The sequence below is a fragment of the Pan troglodytes genome, chromosome 12 (assembly GCF_028858775.2).
Source record: "Pan troglodytes isolate AG18354 chromosome 12, NHGRI_mPanTro3-v2.0_pri, whole genome shotgun sequence".
Taxonomy (NCBI): Eukaryota; Metazoa; Chordata; class Mammalia; order Primates; family Hominidae; genus Pan; species Pan troglodytes.
This window is the reverse complement of record NC_072410.2, coordinates 26,116,991-26,135,145: the sequence shown is the minus strand read 5'-3', so window position 1 is coordinate 26,135,145 and position 18,155 is coordinate 26,116,991. Positions and strand designations below refer to the sequence as shown.

At 50.0% G+C, this 18,155-nt stretch overlaps 1 protein-coding gene across 5 annotated transcripts in view; it reads right to left on the bottom strand.

Annotated features, from left to right (window-relative positions):
* The window catches only part of FAM178B (family with sequence similarity 178 member B), a 111,901-nt gene that overhangs the window by 59,401 nt on the left and 34,345 nt on the right, over window positions 1–18,155 (bottom strand). For all 5 annotated transcript variants that reach the window (XM_063789568.1, XM_063789571.1, XM_063789570.1 and 2 more), the window contains exons 7-8: window positions 17,462–17,567; window positions 13,890–13,974 (exon numbers count right to left, since the gene is read on the bottom strand). In XM_063789568.1, coding sequence (XP_063645638.1) covers window positions 13,890–13,974; window positions 17,462–17,567 — 191 coding nt within the window. The remainder of the gene's footprint in view (window positions 1–13,889; window positions 13,975–17,461; window positions 17,568–18,155) is intronic.

Below are 18,155 nucleotides of genomic sequence, written 5' to 3'. Positions count from 1 at the left end.
AGAAGTCTGCAAGTAGGCAGGTCACAGCTGGTGCAGAGACCTGACTGTACCTGCAGGATCTCAGGAGCCCGTCTCTCGGATCTGCTGTTCTTAGCATGTGCCTCTCATGCTCAAGGTCACATCACAGTCCAGCACGGCTGGTAGAGGCCCAGCTATTACGGCTCAGCTCCAGGCAATCGCCTTCTCACTTGGCCACCTAAGCATGCATTCTTGGTTGTTTTTAAGGATACAGGGCTCCCTCAGCACAACTCAGGAAGGTAGCAGTAGCAAACTACCCTCGCAAGTTTGGAAAGCAAAAGGTTGAGACTGTTTTAGACTCAACCTAAGAGTTTCCCAGTAATGTCCATAAATGAATGATCTACCAGATTCTCTCCCAGTTTGGATTTTCAGGTTTTAATTTTTGTTTGGAGACGGAGTCTTGCTCTGTCACCCAGGCTGGAGTGCAGTGGCACGATCTCGGCTCACTGCAACCTCTGCCTCCTGGGTTCAAGCAATTCTCCTGCCTCGGCCTCCCAAGCAGCTGGGATTACAGGTGCACACCACCACGCCTGGCTAATTTTTTTGTATTTTTAATAGAGACAGGGTTTCACCATGTTGGCCAGGCTGGTCTTTAACTCCTGACCTCAGGTGATCCACCCACCTCAGCCTCCCAAAGTGCTAGGATTACAGGCGGGTGCCACTGCGCCCTGCCAGCCCCAGTTTGGATTTTTGAACTGGACGGTTTTGGAATATGCCTGATCTCTGGAATAATATGAAACAGAGACATCAAATGCTAGCAGGAAAGTGGAGCAACAGGAACTTTCATTCATTGCTGGTGAGAATGTAAAATGGAACTTTGGAAAATAGTCTGGTTGCTTCTTACAAAGCTAAACACTTACCGTACAACCTAGCGATTGTGCTCCTTGGTATTTTACTCAAATAAACTGTAAATTTACGCCCACACAAAAAGCTGTACGTAAACGTTTATAGCAGCTTTATCCAAAATTGTCAAAAATTGGAGGCAAACAACGTGGCCTTCAAGAGATGAACAAATAGGCCGGGCGCGGTGGCTCACGCCTGTAATCCCAGCACTTTGGGAAGCCAAGGTGGGCGGATCACAAGGTCAGGAGATCGAGACCATCCTGGCTAACATGGTGAAACTTCGTCTCTACTAAAAATACAAAAAATTAGCTGGGCGCGGTGGCGGGCGTCTGTAGTCCCAGCTACTCGGGAAGCTGAGGCAGGAGAATGGCGTGAACCCGGGAGGCGGAGCTTGCAGTGAGCCGAGATCACATCACTGCACTCCAGCCTGGGCGACAGAGCGAGACCCTGTCTCAAAAAAAAAAAAAAAAAAAAAAAAAAAGATGAACAAATAAACTACAGTGCAACTACACAATGGAATATTATTCAGCAATAAAAAGGGAATGAGCTATCAAGCCACGAAAAGGCATGGAAAAACCTGAAATAATTACTGCTGAGTGAAAGAAGCCAATGTGAAAAGACTACAGACTGTGTGATTCCAACTATAGGATATCTGAAAAAGGCAAACCTATAGAGACAGTGACAAAAGCAGTGCTTGCCAGGAACTAGGGTGGGTTGGGGGGCGTGGAGGGTGAAGGAGGGGGGCGTGGAGGGTGAAGGAGGGGGGCAAGGAGGATAGGATGAACAGGTAGCACTGAGGACATTTTTAGGGCAATGAAGCTATTCTGTATGATACAGTAAGGATGAGCATGTCTATACTTTTTTTTTTTTTTTTTTTTTTTGAGACGGAGTCTCACTCTGTCTCCCAGGCTAGAGTGTAGTGGCACAATCTCAGCTCTCTACAACCTCTGCCTCCCAAGTTCAAGCAATTCTCCTGCCTCAGCCTCTCAAGTAGCTGCGATTACAGGCATGCACCACCATGCCTGGATAATTTTTGTACTTTTTTAGTAGACAGGGGGTTTCACCATGTTGTCCAGGCTGGTCTCGAACTCCTGACCTCAGGTGATCCACGTGCCTCGGCTCCGCAAAGTGCTGAGATTACAGGCGTGAGCCACCACGCCTGGCCATTTGTTAAAATCCATAGAACTGCACAACACAACCCTAATTTAGGCTATGGACTTCAGTTAATAATGTATTGATATTGTAACAAATATACACACTAACATATGATGTAAATAATAGAGGAAACTGGTGGGTGGGTGGGAGTGGAGAATGAGTATACAGAAACTACTTTCTGATCAAGTTTTCTGTAAGCCCAAAACTGTTCTAAAAAATAAAGGCTATTAAAAAAAATACAACAACAAAAGTATTCTTCTTTTTATTTATTTATTTATTATTTATTTATTTTTGAGACGGAGTCTCGCTCTGTTGCCCAGGCTGGGGTGCAGTGGCATGATCTCTGCTCACTGTAAGCTCCACCTCCCGGGTTCACACCATTCTCCTGCCTCAGCCTCCCGAGTAGCTGGAACTACAGGTGCCGGCCACCACGCCCGGCTAAGTTTTTGTATTTTTAGTAGAGACGGGGTTTCACCATATTAGCCAGGATGGTCTTGATCTCCCGACCTTGTGATCTGCCCGCCTTGGCCTCCCAAAGTGCTGGATTACAGGCGTGAGCCACCACGCCCGGGTTTTTTTTTTGGTTGTTGTTTTTTTTTTTGAGACAGAGCTTTGTTCTGTCCCCCAGGCTGGAGTGCAATGGCGTGATCTTGGCTCACTGCAACCTCTGCCTCCTGGGTTCAAGTGATTCTCCTGCCCCAACCTCCCAAGTAACTGGGATTACCAGCGCCTGCCACCACACCTGACTAATTTTTTATATCTTTAGTAGGGATGGGGTTTTGCCATGTTGGCCAGGCTGGTCTCGAACTCCTGACTTCAGGTGATCTGCTCACCTCATCCTCCCAAAATGCTGGGATTACAGGCGTGAGCCACCACACCTGGCTAACAAAAGCATTCTTTAAAAAAATAACAACAGGAGGGGGGTCTCCACACACCGTTTCTTGGGCAGCACAGCAGACCCGGCACTGGAAGGGATGATGGTGGTTGCTCTCATCTCAATCAAGGACCCAGCTGAGAGCCTAACACAGTGGTTCACTGCAGCCTCAACCTCCTGGGCTCAAGCTATCCTCCTGCCTCAGCCTCCAGAGTAGCTAGGACTACAGGCACACACCACAATGCCCAGGTTTTGTTGTTGTTGTTGTTGTTGTTTTTTTAGTAGAGACGAGATTTCACTATGTTGCCCAGACTGGTATGGAACTCCTGAGCTCAAGCAATCCTCCTGCCTCTGTCCTCCCAAAGTGCTGGGATTACAGGTGTGAACCACCACACCTGGCCTGTTTGCACATGTTGGAATCATTTAGGGAGTGTCAAAAATTACTGCCACCTGTGCCCTACCCCCAGCAATTGTGGTTTAATTAGTCTGGGGTCTGGACTAGGGCTTTGGAATTTTAAAAAATTTCCAAGTGATTCTAATACACAGCCAAGTTTGGGCTCCACTGAGCTAGGGAAAGCTGTGGCCCTGGCTCCGGAGCATTACTCAGGGCCACACTCCCGTGCTCTGGTGGATGATGAGGGTGGTGGGGGTGGGCAGGAATCCTCAGATGCCAGCCCCGGCTCCCCTCTCGCCGCACCTGAGGCCAACTGCCCGTGGCTCAGTAGCCCAGGGGCTCTCAGTTCTGGATGCCCACTGGAATCAGCAGGGGAGGCTTTAAAATGCTAATGCCCAGGCTGTGCCTCAGACTGATCTCAGAGGGTAGGACACAGACGTCATACTTTTTAACGCTCAGCCATAGCTGAAAATTGCCAGGGCCGGAGGCTCAGTACTGGGGGAGCTGCAGCCATCCTCTGATCAGAGTCTAAAAGTCAAACATTAAGAAGTGTTGGGCTGGGCGCGGGGGCTCACACCTATAATCCCCACAAGTTGGGAGGCCCAGGCAGGCAGATCGCTTGAGCCCAGGTGTTCGAGACCAGCCTGGGTAACACAGTGAGACCCTATCTCTACAAAAAATACAAACAAATTAGCCGGGCGTGGTGGCACGCACCTGTAGTCCCAGCCACTCAGGACGCTGAGGCAGGAGGATCACCTGAGCCCGAGAGGTCGAGGTCATGGTTGCAGTGAGCCCTGATGCCACCACTGCACTCCAGCCTGGGTGACAGAGTGAGACCTTGTCTCAACAACAACAAAAAAGTGCTCTCCGAGTTTAAGTCACTTAAATTTATTTTGCACCTCATTTTAAAAGTGGGGGTTGAGAGTCCTGAGCTAAAGTGGTAGGCAAAACCCCCACTATTGCCTGGCCACCTCTCCTGCAAGAGGTTTGTGCACTTGGCCAAAGTTCTCAAAACCTGGAGCATCTCAGCCCCAGCTCCACATAAAAATCACCTGAGAGCTTTAAAAATTCCTGACGACAGGTACTGTCCTAAGGGAACGAACTCACCTGGGCCTCACGAGCTACTGATGGCACAGTACCTGAGGGTCCCCTTGTATAGGTGGTGGAATGTAGTGGTGGGGACAGGAGCTGAGTGCGCCACAGGCAGGGAGACTCTGGAGATGCCGGCTGAGCTGGGGTAAAGCATGCATGCCTGCCCCCACAGGGCCAACAGACCTCAGGGCCTGATGCTGGAGGACCAGAGAGCACATCAGAGCTTCTCTGGTACACCCAGCTCCACAGCTGACTGGCCACAGGATCAGAGCAGCTATCTGGAAAAGATGCTGCTGTCCACCAGGAGACGCAGTGTTTCTGGAGACCCACCCACTCATTCAACAAAAACCACCTGGGTCCTACAGTGTCCCTGCTCACATAGCTTCCAGGAACCCAACAGATAACTAAAACTAAAAGCAAAACAAAAACATGGTCCCTGTACTTTGGAGCTCACGGCCCATTGGGAGAGACAATATTAATCAAAGAACCCACCATCAACTATGACTAAAGCCACGAGTGGAAAAGGGAGCCAAGCATAGAAGCAAGGAGGCGGCACACGCCCGCAGGGCAGGCCTCCTTGAGCAGGTAATGCCAGAGAAGTCCATAACAGAGAGGAAGAGATGGAGTTAAGAAGAAAGTCAGGCCGGGTGTGGTGGCTCACACCTGTAATCCCAGCACCTGGGAGGCTGAGGTGGGTGGATCACTTGAGGTCAGGAGTTGGAGACCAGCCTGGCCAATATGGCGAAACCCTGTCTCTACTAAAAATACAAAAATTAGACGGGCATGGTGGCACGTGCCTGTAATCCTAGCTACTCGGGAGGCTGAGGCAGGAGAATCACTTGAACCCGGGAGGCAGAGGTTGCAGTGAGCTAAGATCGTGCCACTGCGCTCCAGCCTGGGCAACAGAGTGAGACTCTGTCTCAAAACAAAACAAGGCCAGGCACGGTGGCTCACCCCTGTAATCCCAGCACTTCGGGAGGCTGAGGCGGGCGGATCAAGAGCTCAGGAGATCAAGACCATCCTGGCTAACACAGTGAAACACTGTGTCTACCAAAAATACAAAAATTTAGCTGGGTGTGGTGGTGGGCGCCTGTAATCCCAGCTACTTGGGCGGCTGAGGCAGGAGAATGGCGTGAACCTGGGAGGCGGAGCTTGTAGTGAGCCGAGATCGCGCCACTGCATTCCGGCCTGGGCGACAGAGCGAGACTCCATCTCAAAACAAAACAAAACAAACAAATGAACAAACAAAAAAACAAAGGCAAAGTCAGAGAGCTGCTGAGGGGAAGGAGGAGAGTGTCCCAGGTAAAGAGGCTGGCACATGCAAAGGCCCTGTGGCAGAAGGAAGATGGAAGAAAAGAAACGCAGAGAGGTCGCAGCACAGAGAGTCAGAGAGGGTGTGGTAAAATGAGCTGGACAAGGGCTGGCTGACCACAGAGGAGATGGCATGCATTGCACACACAGTAGGAGCTTGGGCAGGCTTTCCAGCCCCAACTACCTATAACATGGGACAATAATGGTATCTACTTGTAGGGTTGTTGTGGTGATTAAATGAGATAGGCCAAGCCCTGGGCTTGGTGCCTAGCACAAATTAAGCTCTCTGGAAATGTCACCTATTATTTTCAATTAAACTGCTTTTATTATCATATCCAAGAATAATGTTTTTAAAAAACAGAGATCAATTATGATGCTGAATTACTGTTATCAAATTCTAATTGGAGACTTTGAAAGGGCTATGCCAAGCACATGACAGCTCTGAGGGAGCTGGGCCCTGGGGTCTCCTGGGTGGTCCTCCAAGTGTTTTCCTGCCCATTTGGGTCTAGACAACATTCTCACAGCACCAGCACGGGGACTGAGTGCAGCTGGCGTGGCAGACCTGGATCCCAGCCCGCCTCTCTGGGCCTGAGGACAATGGGACCAGCCCTGTGGAATCAGGGAGTAAAGGGCACCCAGCATGAGAACGGTATGGGGTCCAGGGCCCAGGCACTTAAGTGCTCCACACATATGGGCAGCTGCTGCTACCACCGCCACAGGAGACGTGACCTGCAGATGAGAAGGTCGTGGAGCCTCCACTCCAGGGGCTCTGACTGGCTCGCTTCCCACCTCCTGCAGCAGGAGGCTGTCCTGCAAACCACAAGAGAGGCAGATCGGGTGGGGCGAGGACATCTCCTAATAAGATGGTGAAAAACAGAGAGTGTCAACCTGATAGACTAAAGACTGCTTAAATTTCAAAATAATTATTCCATGTGAAATGTGCCAGACCCTCCCCACCCACAGCCCACAAAGAGTACCTACTGCATAATTCCATTTATATAAAATTCTAGAGAATACAAACTAACCTGTAGTGACAAAGTAGATCAGTGGTTTCCTACAGACAAGAGGTGGAGGAGAGATCAATCATGAAGAGGCATAGGGAAACTTTTGGGGGCCATGGAATATATTCACTAGCTCGATTGTGGCAATGATTTTACAGGCACATATGTAAGTGTATACATTATACACTTCAAATGTCTGCAAGTTAATGTATTCAGTTATGCCTCAATAAGTTTTTTTAAAGACGGATGAGCTAAAACAGAAATATGTATTAATTTTTTGTTTTTGCACCCCAGTGGCTCATCCCACCTCCAGGACCCCTCACTCGGCAGACTTGTGGTCTAGAAAGCGCCACCTGACCTGCCTTGTGCAGGCTGTGGCCTCTCCAGACACCAGTGGGGAGAACTGGGAAACTCTGGGAAGAGCAATCGGCACTGGAGGTAATTTCAGATGGATACTAATGTGGCGAAAGAAATACGGTATAGATAAACATATAAACATAAAAATATAGATGAAATGTGTATTGTGTATTCATTTTGTGCCGGGAAATAATCACAAGAAACTGTACTAATGAGTACTTGGGAGGAGGAAGTGGTTGTGGGGAGTGGCTGGGAAGAAGACTTTCACTCTTTATTTTGCATCTTTCTCTAGTATTTAAATTTGCTAAACTTGGTACAGAGAGTAGTTTAAAAAATAACAACAGGGGTTACCTGGGTGGTAAGATTGCTGGCCATCTTGTTTCCATTTTATTCCTTTTACAAGAAGCAACTTTGTGAATGCTTTCTGAGAGGAGGAGTGGGAAGGAGGAATAAAGAAAGGAAGGGAGAGATGAAGGAAAGAGAATGCAACAGGCAACGGCAGAAAAGAAAGTAACCCACAAAATGAGGCCTGTACGGAAACCCAAGGCCCCAGTGGTCACGAGGCCAGAGCTCGAGGAGAACAAAGGGAAAAGCATGATCAAGTGAGGAAGAACAAAGTGTCCTAAGACCCTGCTCAAGAACGTGAAATGAATTTTGTTCTTGGAGCTGAACGTCTCGCCCACTTTCAAAATATCCAAAGAATGTACTGGCCAGGGTCATTCTATTTTATTATATCCCCCTCCTCCTACACAAATATTATAGAAGCCAACAGAGAATGAAATGGGTAGGTAAAAATGGACAATTGTCTTGGAAGCAAATGGAAAAGAACCTACGCAAGCTCTACTCCTTTCTAAAGCGTTTTGATCTCGCTGATAGAGCTCCTTTTCCGAAGACATTGCTTCAAGACTGGCGCTAGGTTAACGGCCAGTCATATACCAGCTCAGCTAAAACATTTTTGTTAAAGAAACATGAGGTCATTTCTCTTAATCAATTAGTTGCACAAGAGTATGTTTGCCTTCGAAACCAAATTCTACCACAAAAAAACTATCACAGCTAATAAACAAGTTCAGCAGGTTAATATATACAAATCTGTATTTCTACACATGAGCAATGAACAATTTGAAAAGGGATTAAGAAAACATCTCTACTTATAACAGCACCAAAAGAATAAAATACTTAGGAATAAATTTGACCAAAGAAATGTAAGACATGTACACTGAAAATTACAACACATTGTTGACAGAAATTAAAGAGGATCTAAATAAATGGAAAGACATCCCATGTTCATGGATTAAGACTTACTATTAAGATAGCAATAGTACCCAAAAGTTATCTAGAGATCCAAGACAATCACTATTAAAATCCCAGCTTTCAATGTTGCAGAAATTGACAAGCTGGTCCTAAAATTCACATGGAAATGGAAAGGACCCAAAACAGCCAAAACAATTTTTTTTCAGACAGAGTCTCGCTCTGTCACCCAGGCTGGAGTGCAGTGGTGCGATCTCGGCTCACTGCAACCTCCGCCTCCTAGGTTCACGCCATTCTCCTGCCTCAGCCTCCCGAGTAGCTGGGATTACAGGCGCCTGCCACCATGCCCGGCTAATTTTTTTTTGTATTTTTAGTAGAGACGGGGTTTCACTGTGTTAGCCAGGATGGTCTTGATCTCCCGACCTCATGATCCGCCTGCCTCGGCCTCCCAAAGTGCTGGGATTACAGGCATGAGCCACTGAGCCTGGCCAACAAATTTTTAAAAAGTATAGTTAGAGGACTCATACTTCCCAACTTTAAAACTTACTACAAGCTATAGTAATAACAAATTTAGAGTACTAGCATAAGGGTAGACATATAAACCAATGGAATAAAATTGAGAGTTCAAAAATAAACCCTTACATTTATGGTCAAATGATTTTCAACAAGGGTGCCAACAGAATTCAATAGGGAAAGAACAGTCTTTTCAACAAATGGTGCTGAGACAACTGGATACCCATAGGCAAAAGAACCAAGCTAGACTCCTGTCTCAAACCACATACAAAAATGAACTCAAAATGGATCAAAGACCTAAATTTATGAGCTAAAAGTATAAAACTCTTAGAAGAAACCATAGGTGAAAATTTTCATGACCTGAGATTAGACAATGATATCATTAATTTTGACACCACAAAAGAAAAAAATAGATATGTTGGACTTCACCAAAATTTTAAAATTTTGTACATCAAAGGACATTATCAAGAGATTACAAAGAAAACCCACAAAATGAGAGAAAACATTTGCCAATCACATATCTGGTAAAAAAGAGACCTCTTACCCATCAGCAGTCACTCCCCATTCCTTCTTCCCCTATCTCCTGGCAACTGTTAATCAACTTTTGGTCTCTATGGATTTGCCTATTCTGGACATTTCAGAATAGGCATGAAATTTTCGTATCCATTTTCTTATCAGCGCTTTCAAGCTTCATGCATGTTATAGCATATGTCACTCCTTCCTTTTTTATGGCTGAATAGTACTCCATTTTATGGATATAGCACATTTTAAGAGGTTTCTTTTTGGGGAGATGAAAATGTTCTGCAAGTAGACAGTGGTGATGATTCAACAACTCTGAGTATACTAAAAACTACTGAATCTTACGTTTTAAAAGGGTGAGTTGTATGTTATGTGAATTGTATCTTTAAAACAACCAACCATTCCATCCTGGTCTTGACAAATATTAATAAAGCTCCATTGCGCCTGCAATGGCCCCCCACTGTCCTTCAAGACCTGGCCTTCAAGACCTCGTCTTATCTCCTCCTCTGCTCCCTTCAAGGAAAGCCCCACTCTTCCACCTCCTTGTCTTTGTTCCCACTGCTCCCTGCTTCCCTTGCATCCCTGTATACCCTGATACTCCACCCAAAGGCTGCAGATCAGTGGTCTGAATTGAATGGAGTCTGCAGATGGGTTCGCGGTGGTTTTTTCTTGTTGTTTTAACTGAGTTAGTTACCAACAGGACATCTCACATAAACATCTATATCCCAGCTGGGCGCGGTGGCTCACACCTCTAATCCCAGCACTTTAGGAGGCTGAAGTGGGTGGATCACCTGAGGCCAGGAGTTCGAGACCAGACTGGCCAACATGGTGAAACCCTGTCTCTACTAAAAATACAAAAATTAGCCGGGTGTGGTAGCGGTGCCTGTAGTCCCAGCTACTTAGGAGGCTGAGGCAGGAGAATGACGTGAACCCGGGAGGTGGAGCTTGCAGTGGGCCGAGATTGTGCCACTGCACTCCAGCCTGGGCGACAGAGCAAGACTCCATCTCAAAAAAAAAAAAAAAAAAGACTGGAAGAGTAAATCTCATGCATTCAACCCTAAAGGGATAGGATTCATGAGGCTGGAAATTCTTCAGACATAGCTGTGATGTTCAAAGGGCACTGGACAGACAAACAACATGGCAAGTGACCTCTAAAGCCCGTGACCCCAGTTCTAATGAAACAAAATGGAAAAACTGTTCTGATAAAAAGAGGGGAAAGTATGAGAAGCAGTGACCTCGTATGTCCCATCCTTTCCTTTGCTGCCTTGAACACTCTTGTCTCCTGAGAACACAGTGGTGGTGGGAGCTACGGCAGCCATTCTGCAACCCGGAGAGGAAGTAGTGAGAAGACACATGCAGAATCCAGAGCCCTGAGACTGCGCATCTACTGAACGTGTCACAGAATCACCTGCCTCTGAATTCCTTGTCATGTGAGCTAACAAACTGCTGTTGGTATTTGTTATCAATAGTCAAAATACGACCTAACTAAAATGTGGCTTCTCTTGAAAATGAAGAGGTTTGGTAATACCAGACCTGCGTTTACCTGCACCAAACCTGATGTGGACAGCCCCTTTACATCGGGCAGGAGCTCTCAGACTTTGCTCACTCAGTCCCCCTAGGCAACTGAGTTTGCAGTCTCTGCTTTCTGGTACAGATGGCTCAACTGTCTCATCTTCTACAAAGCACTTCCTGGTTCCTGCCTCCCCACATCCCAAACCTACCTGACTACAAGTAATTCCTCTTCCCGTTGCCTCCTTTCTGTCTCTGATGGTCGCTGCTCATTTAATCCCCTCCCACCTATTAGCCTCCTGAGAACAGGACTTTATTAATCCCTGATCCTCTCTTTGCCATCTAGCGAAGTGCTTGAGGAAGGAGGTGCTCAATGTGTCTTTGCTGAATACATGAATGCTCACTGCAATGAGGCATGGCAATGTGCCAGAGTATCCCTTCTCTGAGTGCACTGAGCTCTCTGCACAGCTGACATGTACACGTGTTGCTTCTCAATCCAGGAATACAATTCTCCGTTCCCGCCCCACCAACACACACTAGAGTGCCCTGGACCACTCGGGCCCTCAGCCCCAGTCACTAGAGCACACCCGTAATAGTCAATGCTCTTAAGTCCTGGTCCCCTCAACTCTTTCCTTACTCAGCAGGTTGGGATACGGGCAATTGTGTAAGAATCTCCCTAGGACAGTCTGGGAAGAACTGCTGGTCACCACAAACTCCAGGAAAGGATGGAAGTTTACACACAAACAAATCTCCTGTTTACATATGAGAAGCGGCTTCAACACACACACACACACACGTGCGCGCGCACACACAAATCATAGATACGGGTGAAGGAAGGCAGCCCCAGTCTATCCTGAGCTCTGTGCCCCAGAGGCCTGCTGTCCTCTCAGACACTCAGAGCCCCAGGCTATTAGTGAAACCCTGAGGAAATGACTTCCTTCTGCATCAATCCTGGATCTAATTTAACCTTAGAAATGCTTCCTGAAATGGCAGTTGATCTTTAGTCCTGACTCCTGGCAGATTCTCTCTGGGCACCTGGCCCTTTTGCTCTTGACCTAGCTTTTTTTTTAAGTTGTGGTAAAATACACATAACATAAAATTTACCATCTTAACCATTTCTAAGTGCACAGTTCAGTGGTAGTAAGTACATTCACGCTGTAGTACAATCACCACTACCATCCATCTCCGAACTCTTTTTTCTTGCAAAACTGAAACTCTGTACTCATTAAACAGTAACTCCCCACTCTCTCCTTCCCCTAGCCCCCGGTAACCACCATTCCACTTTCTGTCTCTATGAATTTGACTACCCTGGGTACCTCATATACATAGAATATGAATTTGACTACCCTGGGTACCTCATATACGTGTTTGTTCTTTTGTATGTTATTTCACTCAGCGTAATGTTTTCAATGTTCATCCATCTTGTAGCATGTGTCAGAATTTCCTTCCTCTTTTTTAAAAATAATACATCATGGACATTCAAAGAATTTCCTTTCTTTTTTAAGGCCAAGTAATATTCCACTGTATGTATGTACCACATTTGGTTTATCCATTCACGGATGGACACTTGGGTTGCTTCCACCTCTTAGCTATTGTGAACAATGCTGCTAAGAACCTGGGTACGCAACTATCTGCTCAAGTCCCTGCATTCAGTTCTCTAATGGACCGGGCCTCTCACTTTCCCCATACCAGTTGAGATCCCGACCCCAGGCATGGAATTCTCTAGGCCAGTCCCTGGTCCCCTGGGCAGGGAAACACAATCCCAGGCTGGGCTCTCAGGTAGTGGCCACAGGAGATGCTCTGGAGTTAGAAGAGCCAGAGCTAAGCTGACAGGGGACTCAAGAGCTTGTTTCTGATCCTTCCTAATGGGGAGCGCATCAGAGACAACGTGGCAAGAAGCAAAGGAGAGTGGGGCATCCCCTCTGCCTCAGCGGAGGAGACACATACCACTGCAGGGAGCAGGACAAGGGAGGCCTCTGTTCCCCTAAAGGGCAGGCATGCCGCAGAGGCGGCCCCTGGGGCTCCAAAGGGCATCGGGGGCTACAGGGGCAGAGGTTACGAAAAGGGAGAGGGCGCTGAGACTGGTGCTACTCAGAAGACCTCGCTTAGAGGGCTCCATGGAGGGCAGGGGCGGAGGAGTCTGGAATGCTCTAATTTGACAGATGGCTCCAGCTCAGCCAACTCCTGAAGCAGAAGAGGCACAAAAGCAGAAACTTAAAGGCTCATGGTACATCCTTGGCCTTGGCCTTCAGGGCCATGTGCTTTCTTGCTCTGGGGTGAGCAGCCTACAGCTGGGGCAGAGGCGGGGTCTGACCACCTGGGAGTCCCTCTTACTGTCTGCTTAAGCAACTTTCAACTGGTTACATGATATTTTTTGGTGCCAAAGTGTCTAGGTTCAGGTACCAAATGATGACAGTCTAGGGAGGGTGCAGCCACTAGGGGGGGAAATTAATTCCTTCTGTGGAACTCTGAACATCCAAAAGCATTATAAAGAGGAATTAAATATACCTCCTAAATGCCACAACCAAGGCACCAGCTTGAGGCTCTCATTCCCACCCAGACCAAACTCAGGGGCACTGTGGATGTCCTATCAGCCAAAGAAGGCTGTCAGTGAGGGAGACAGCTTCAGACTCTTCCCTTTGGTGACTCCAACCCAAGGAGCACCCTGATTTGATGAGGATGTTCCTGGAACCCTCTCAAGCTAACCGGCGCTTTCAGGAAGGACTTGGGGGTGAGCTGTCCCCTCAGACCTAGAGACTGTCTCATTCTGAACCCACTGTCCTGGACTGCTCTGGGATCCCAAGAGCCTGTGAGGTCAGCCTGGCCGTGGCCACAGGGGCTGAGATCTGAGGCCAGTTCAAGGTGCCGAGGAGCCTGTTGGTTCAGCTTTTTACTAATGCTGGAGCCTAAGCCAAAGATGGCCTGATGCCTCTACACCCTGGATGCAATGTCCCACCAGCATCTCGCCTGCAGCTGGGCTCCAGGCACTGAGAGTCACGTATCACAGGCTTGGGAGCTCAGTGCGCCAATCTCCACCCTGCATCCCAGTACTGACCAGGCTGAAGGAAGATTCCATCCACAATGAGATCCCACAGAAGACCAAAGGCTCCCAAAGACGTTTCTGGAGGCCATGTCAGCAGCTAGGTGGAAAACAAAAACAAAAACAAAAACCTGGTGAGCTGGGTCATTCCTAAGAAGCAATAGTAGCAAACTTCTATTACTCCACGTTAAATAAATCCCATTTAATTCTCATAAGTCTGTGTGGTAGAAGGACATTGTCATTGTTGCCAATTAGAAGATGGAAAACCAAGCTCAGAGAAGTCAAACAACTTTGCCAGAGTCACACAGCCTGTAAGCGGCAAAGCCAGCACTCAGGCCCAGACACCCAGGTCTGTGCCACTTGAAACCTCCTACTCCGTCCACCTCCTGGCATGGGGGTCTTGGTCCCTCTGCCCCTCGCTCCCTGTGGTCACAGCCATGCCCCTCCAGGGCAGGGCCCAGCGTAAGGGAGAGAAAGCATGCCTGCACTCATCACAGGCAGCAGGACAATCACAGGGTGGGCCCTCTCTGTGATCCTCAAATCATTTCCAGGTCAGCGCCTTAACACACTGTCATCTGAGACCACCAGCTTAGAAGGTCCTTGGTACTGAACACAGGTCCTCAAACAAGGGCAGGGTGGTCATTTCTGGGATCCTTATCTGAATGCTCCTGGAGCCTGACAGTCATAAGCTGGGGTTTGGAAACATGCAGAGAGGCTGACAAGGGAATAAGCAATGGGACAGCAGCAGCCCACAGGTGCCATCTGGTCTAGGGGCACTCACCAAGTTCACGACAGTGGCAGCCATGCTGTGCATGACATCGTTCCTCCCCAGTACCCAGAAAAGTTTGCCTTGTGGGCACTGTGGGCACATCTCCTTTCAGGACTGAGGCTCTTGTTCCCCCAGGGGCTGGGCAGTGTCGCTGCCAGGGCCCTGAGCCCAGGACCCTCTCTGAGCCTTGACCTTGGAGGGAGCACCTAGTCCAAGGTCACAGCCCTCACCAAGTGTCTGCGTCTGATAACTGGCCGAGGCTGGAGACCTCGCCTCAACTGGGTCAACTCTAAAGGGGTCACCGGGCTCCAGAGCCCAGTGGGACTGCATGGGGCCAAGTGCTCTTCCTCCCTCACAGGTGTGGTTCCCAAGCACGCCCCCCCCAGTAAGCCTGCGTGGATGCCCTCCGGTCGGCATCTAGAACTCTGCCTTTCTCCTCCTGTTGGAACTTCCTACAACATTTTCATGGCTGAACACTTGAGTCTCTCCCAACAAGAACATACATTCATTGAGGGTGTACACCTCCTGCTGATGTCCACTCTCCCGGCAAGGCTGGCCCACACGAGGACACAGCTCAGCCAGTGCCCATGCACACCCTATTAAAGCCCCAGGGAGGAGTGCACGGGATCGAGTCCCTGAGAGAGAACTCAGGCTGCCCTTTCCAAGAACATCGAAGGAGCAGGGTTGGAGCAATCTGCCCACCTCACCCACGCCCTGGCTCAGTAGGGACCCCAGGTACAGGCATGGCCCCAGCCGCCCTGGGACCCCACTTCCCGAGTTGCCTTTGACTGGACAAGGGGACCACTTAACCCCTCTTAGCCTAACCAGATTCTCCTTCCTGAGGAACCAGATTTGGGAAAAGGGTCTGGCCTTACTTGGCCGTGGAACCTGCAGGGAGACAGCAGCAGAGGCCAGTCCTAGGATCCCAACCCTTCCCCATCCCTGGGTCCAGCTCCTCCTGGGGCCCAGCATGCCCCCACCCTGGGACCTCAGGAACCACCCTCGCACCTGCAGAAGGGAGCCCCCATGGGTTTCTGCCTCCCACAACCACAGTCCCCAGTAACTGCTCGAGGTTCTAAGTCCCCTGAGGACACTGCCCAGAAGGCCCCCCAAAGCGAGTGCACCCCTTTCATGGATCTGGATTCAGCCATGGGGGATAGGAGCTTTTGTCTCTCCTTCCTGCAGAATGTGAACTGGAACTCTGCACTAACAGCGTGCCTCACAGAGGACACCCAGGCCCAGAGCAGAGCTCTGTGGGGGCACAAGGACAAGGCAGCTCACGGATGTCCCACTTCCCTCCACATGGGCCCATCAGGCCTGGCTCCGAGGCACAGAGCTGATGCTAAGAAACCCGTCTGTAGCAACACAGGAGTAGGTGGCAGGGCCAGAACTCACACCAAGTCTGTCTGTCTGTCTGACCTCAGGGCTGGGTCCTGCACTCCTCTCCCCTCCAGCCCCCTCGCAGCATGATGGAGACGGGGAAAGAGGCAGGGGAAGGCTCGTCTGTGCCTCCCAGGATGGGGGTCTCTGAACCTGGAAGAAACCGACACACCCCCGGGAAGGCACTCCACGCCAGTGTCAGGGTGACGCAGGGCCCCTCTGTGGGCGCCGTCTCAGATGGGTCCTTTGTGCCTCCCAATGCTCGATTGTGTGTTCCGTCACACACTGTGCAAGGAGCAGGGGCTGCACCGGCCAGCGTGGGGAATAATGGCCCCACTGTTCCCCATTACTCACCCACTGCTCCTTCTGGGCCTTGGGTGGGGGATTGGGGGCTGACAAGGTTAGCAGCTACACACCAGGGCCCCAGAAGCTGCATGTCTTCCTCCTCCGGGGTAAGGAGGAGCAAGGTGAAGGACCCAGAGCACGAAGGGAGAGCTGGAGGGCTCTCTCTGGACTGCAGCCAGCCTGCCGAGGCCGAGCAGTTCCTGGAATAATCCGCCCCACATGATGGCTCTGATTTACAGCTGGGGTCCAGGCTCCAACTGGCAGGAATGGGACCAGCTGGAACTTGTGACCCACCTGTCCCCAGACAGGGACGATTCTGGGTGGGGACCAAGGCCAGGACGGCATCCTTATGCCTGGCATTCAGATCACAGCGGTTGGCTCCTGGGCTGTCCCTGCTGGCTTCTCACTGCCTCTCTCTGTGCAAAGGTGTCAAGCCCTGGGCAAAATGTATGTTCCCCTATGGCAAAACGCTCTAGCAGCAACCAGGAGGGAAAAAACAGCACAGCCAGAGCAGCTGTTCCAGGTTTTCCCAGCCAAGCTACAACTGCACACAGGAAGCACACGCTCAAACGCCCAACCACCCTCGGCTCCAAATTCACGAGGGCCCCAAACCAGGCACTGCAGGATTGCCGTGGGCCCTGAGCGGCCCTCCCGCTGCGTATGGGATGAGGGACCTGTGACCGCTGGTGAAGAAATTAGCTTTGTTGCATAGGAAGCACTTGTTGAGGGGCTTGGACCGATTCACTGAGAGGTTAGACCGTAAGTCCACTGGGTACACCAGGTCCCTCAGGAAAGCCACGTGAGGGCACAGGCAGCACCCAGAGACACACACCTTCGGGGGAAGCAGAGGCTCCCAGCGCTCGCCGCTCTGGGAGACCACAGGCGAACCCCCTGCACCTCCCTGGCCTTGGCATTCTTAGCACCATGGTGGGGATCGATGCCCAATCAGCTCTCCTCCCTCCTCCCAGCCTGAGCCCAGCCAAGCAGCACCTAAGGCAAGAAGAGGTGAAGTGCCCACCCCTCAGCCTGTGGGCCCGCCGGGCCACCAGACTGCAGCGCTCCCGCCACCTAGTGGCAGGCCTGCGGTCCTCACCTGGAACAGCCACTGGAGCAGGGACACCGGGCAGTCAGGCATGTGCAGGTAGAGGATGTTCAGGAGGCCGCTGTGCAGGAAGGAGAGCTGCTGGGCCGGCGGGGAGCTGGGGGGCAGAGGGCTGAGGTTAGGGGAGGCCTCTGTGCCAGCACACTTGTCTCGGTGACACCGCGGGAGGCTGTCACTACCCAGCTTCACTGGCTGTTGGGAAGCATATCTGTAACGCTAGAGACAAATGTGCTTTTCAAGCCCTCAGTGCATGATCTGTCAGAAGGAAAAGAACCCAGGCTAGCATCAGAATCACCTGCTCTTCTTGAATGTTGCGTGAACACACCTCATGGTGTTTAAAACACACGGCGGATGGCTGGATGCAGTGGCTCACGCCTGTAATCCCAGCACTTTGGGAGGCAAAGGTGGGTAGATCACGAGGTCAGGAGTTCAAGACCAGCCTGGCCAACATGGTGAAATGCTGTCTCTACTAAAAATACAAAAATTAGCCAGGCATGGTGGCATGCACCTGTAATCCCAGCTACTCGGGAAGCTGAGGCAGGAGAATTGCTTGAACCCGGGAGGTGGAAGTTGCAGTGAGCCAAGATCATGCCACTGCACTCCAGCCTGGGCAACAGGGCAACACTCCGTCTCAAACAAACAAAAAAACATGGTGGGGCAGTGCAGTCTGCCCTTTCCATTTGAC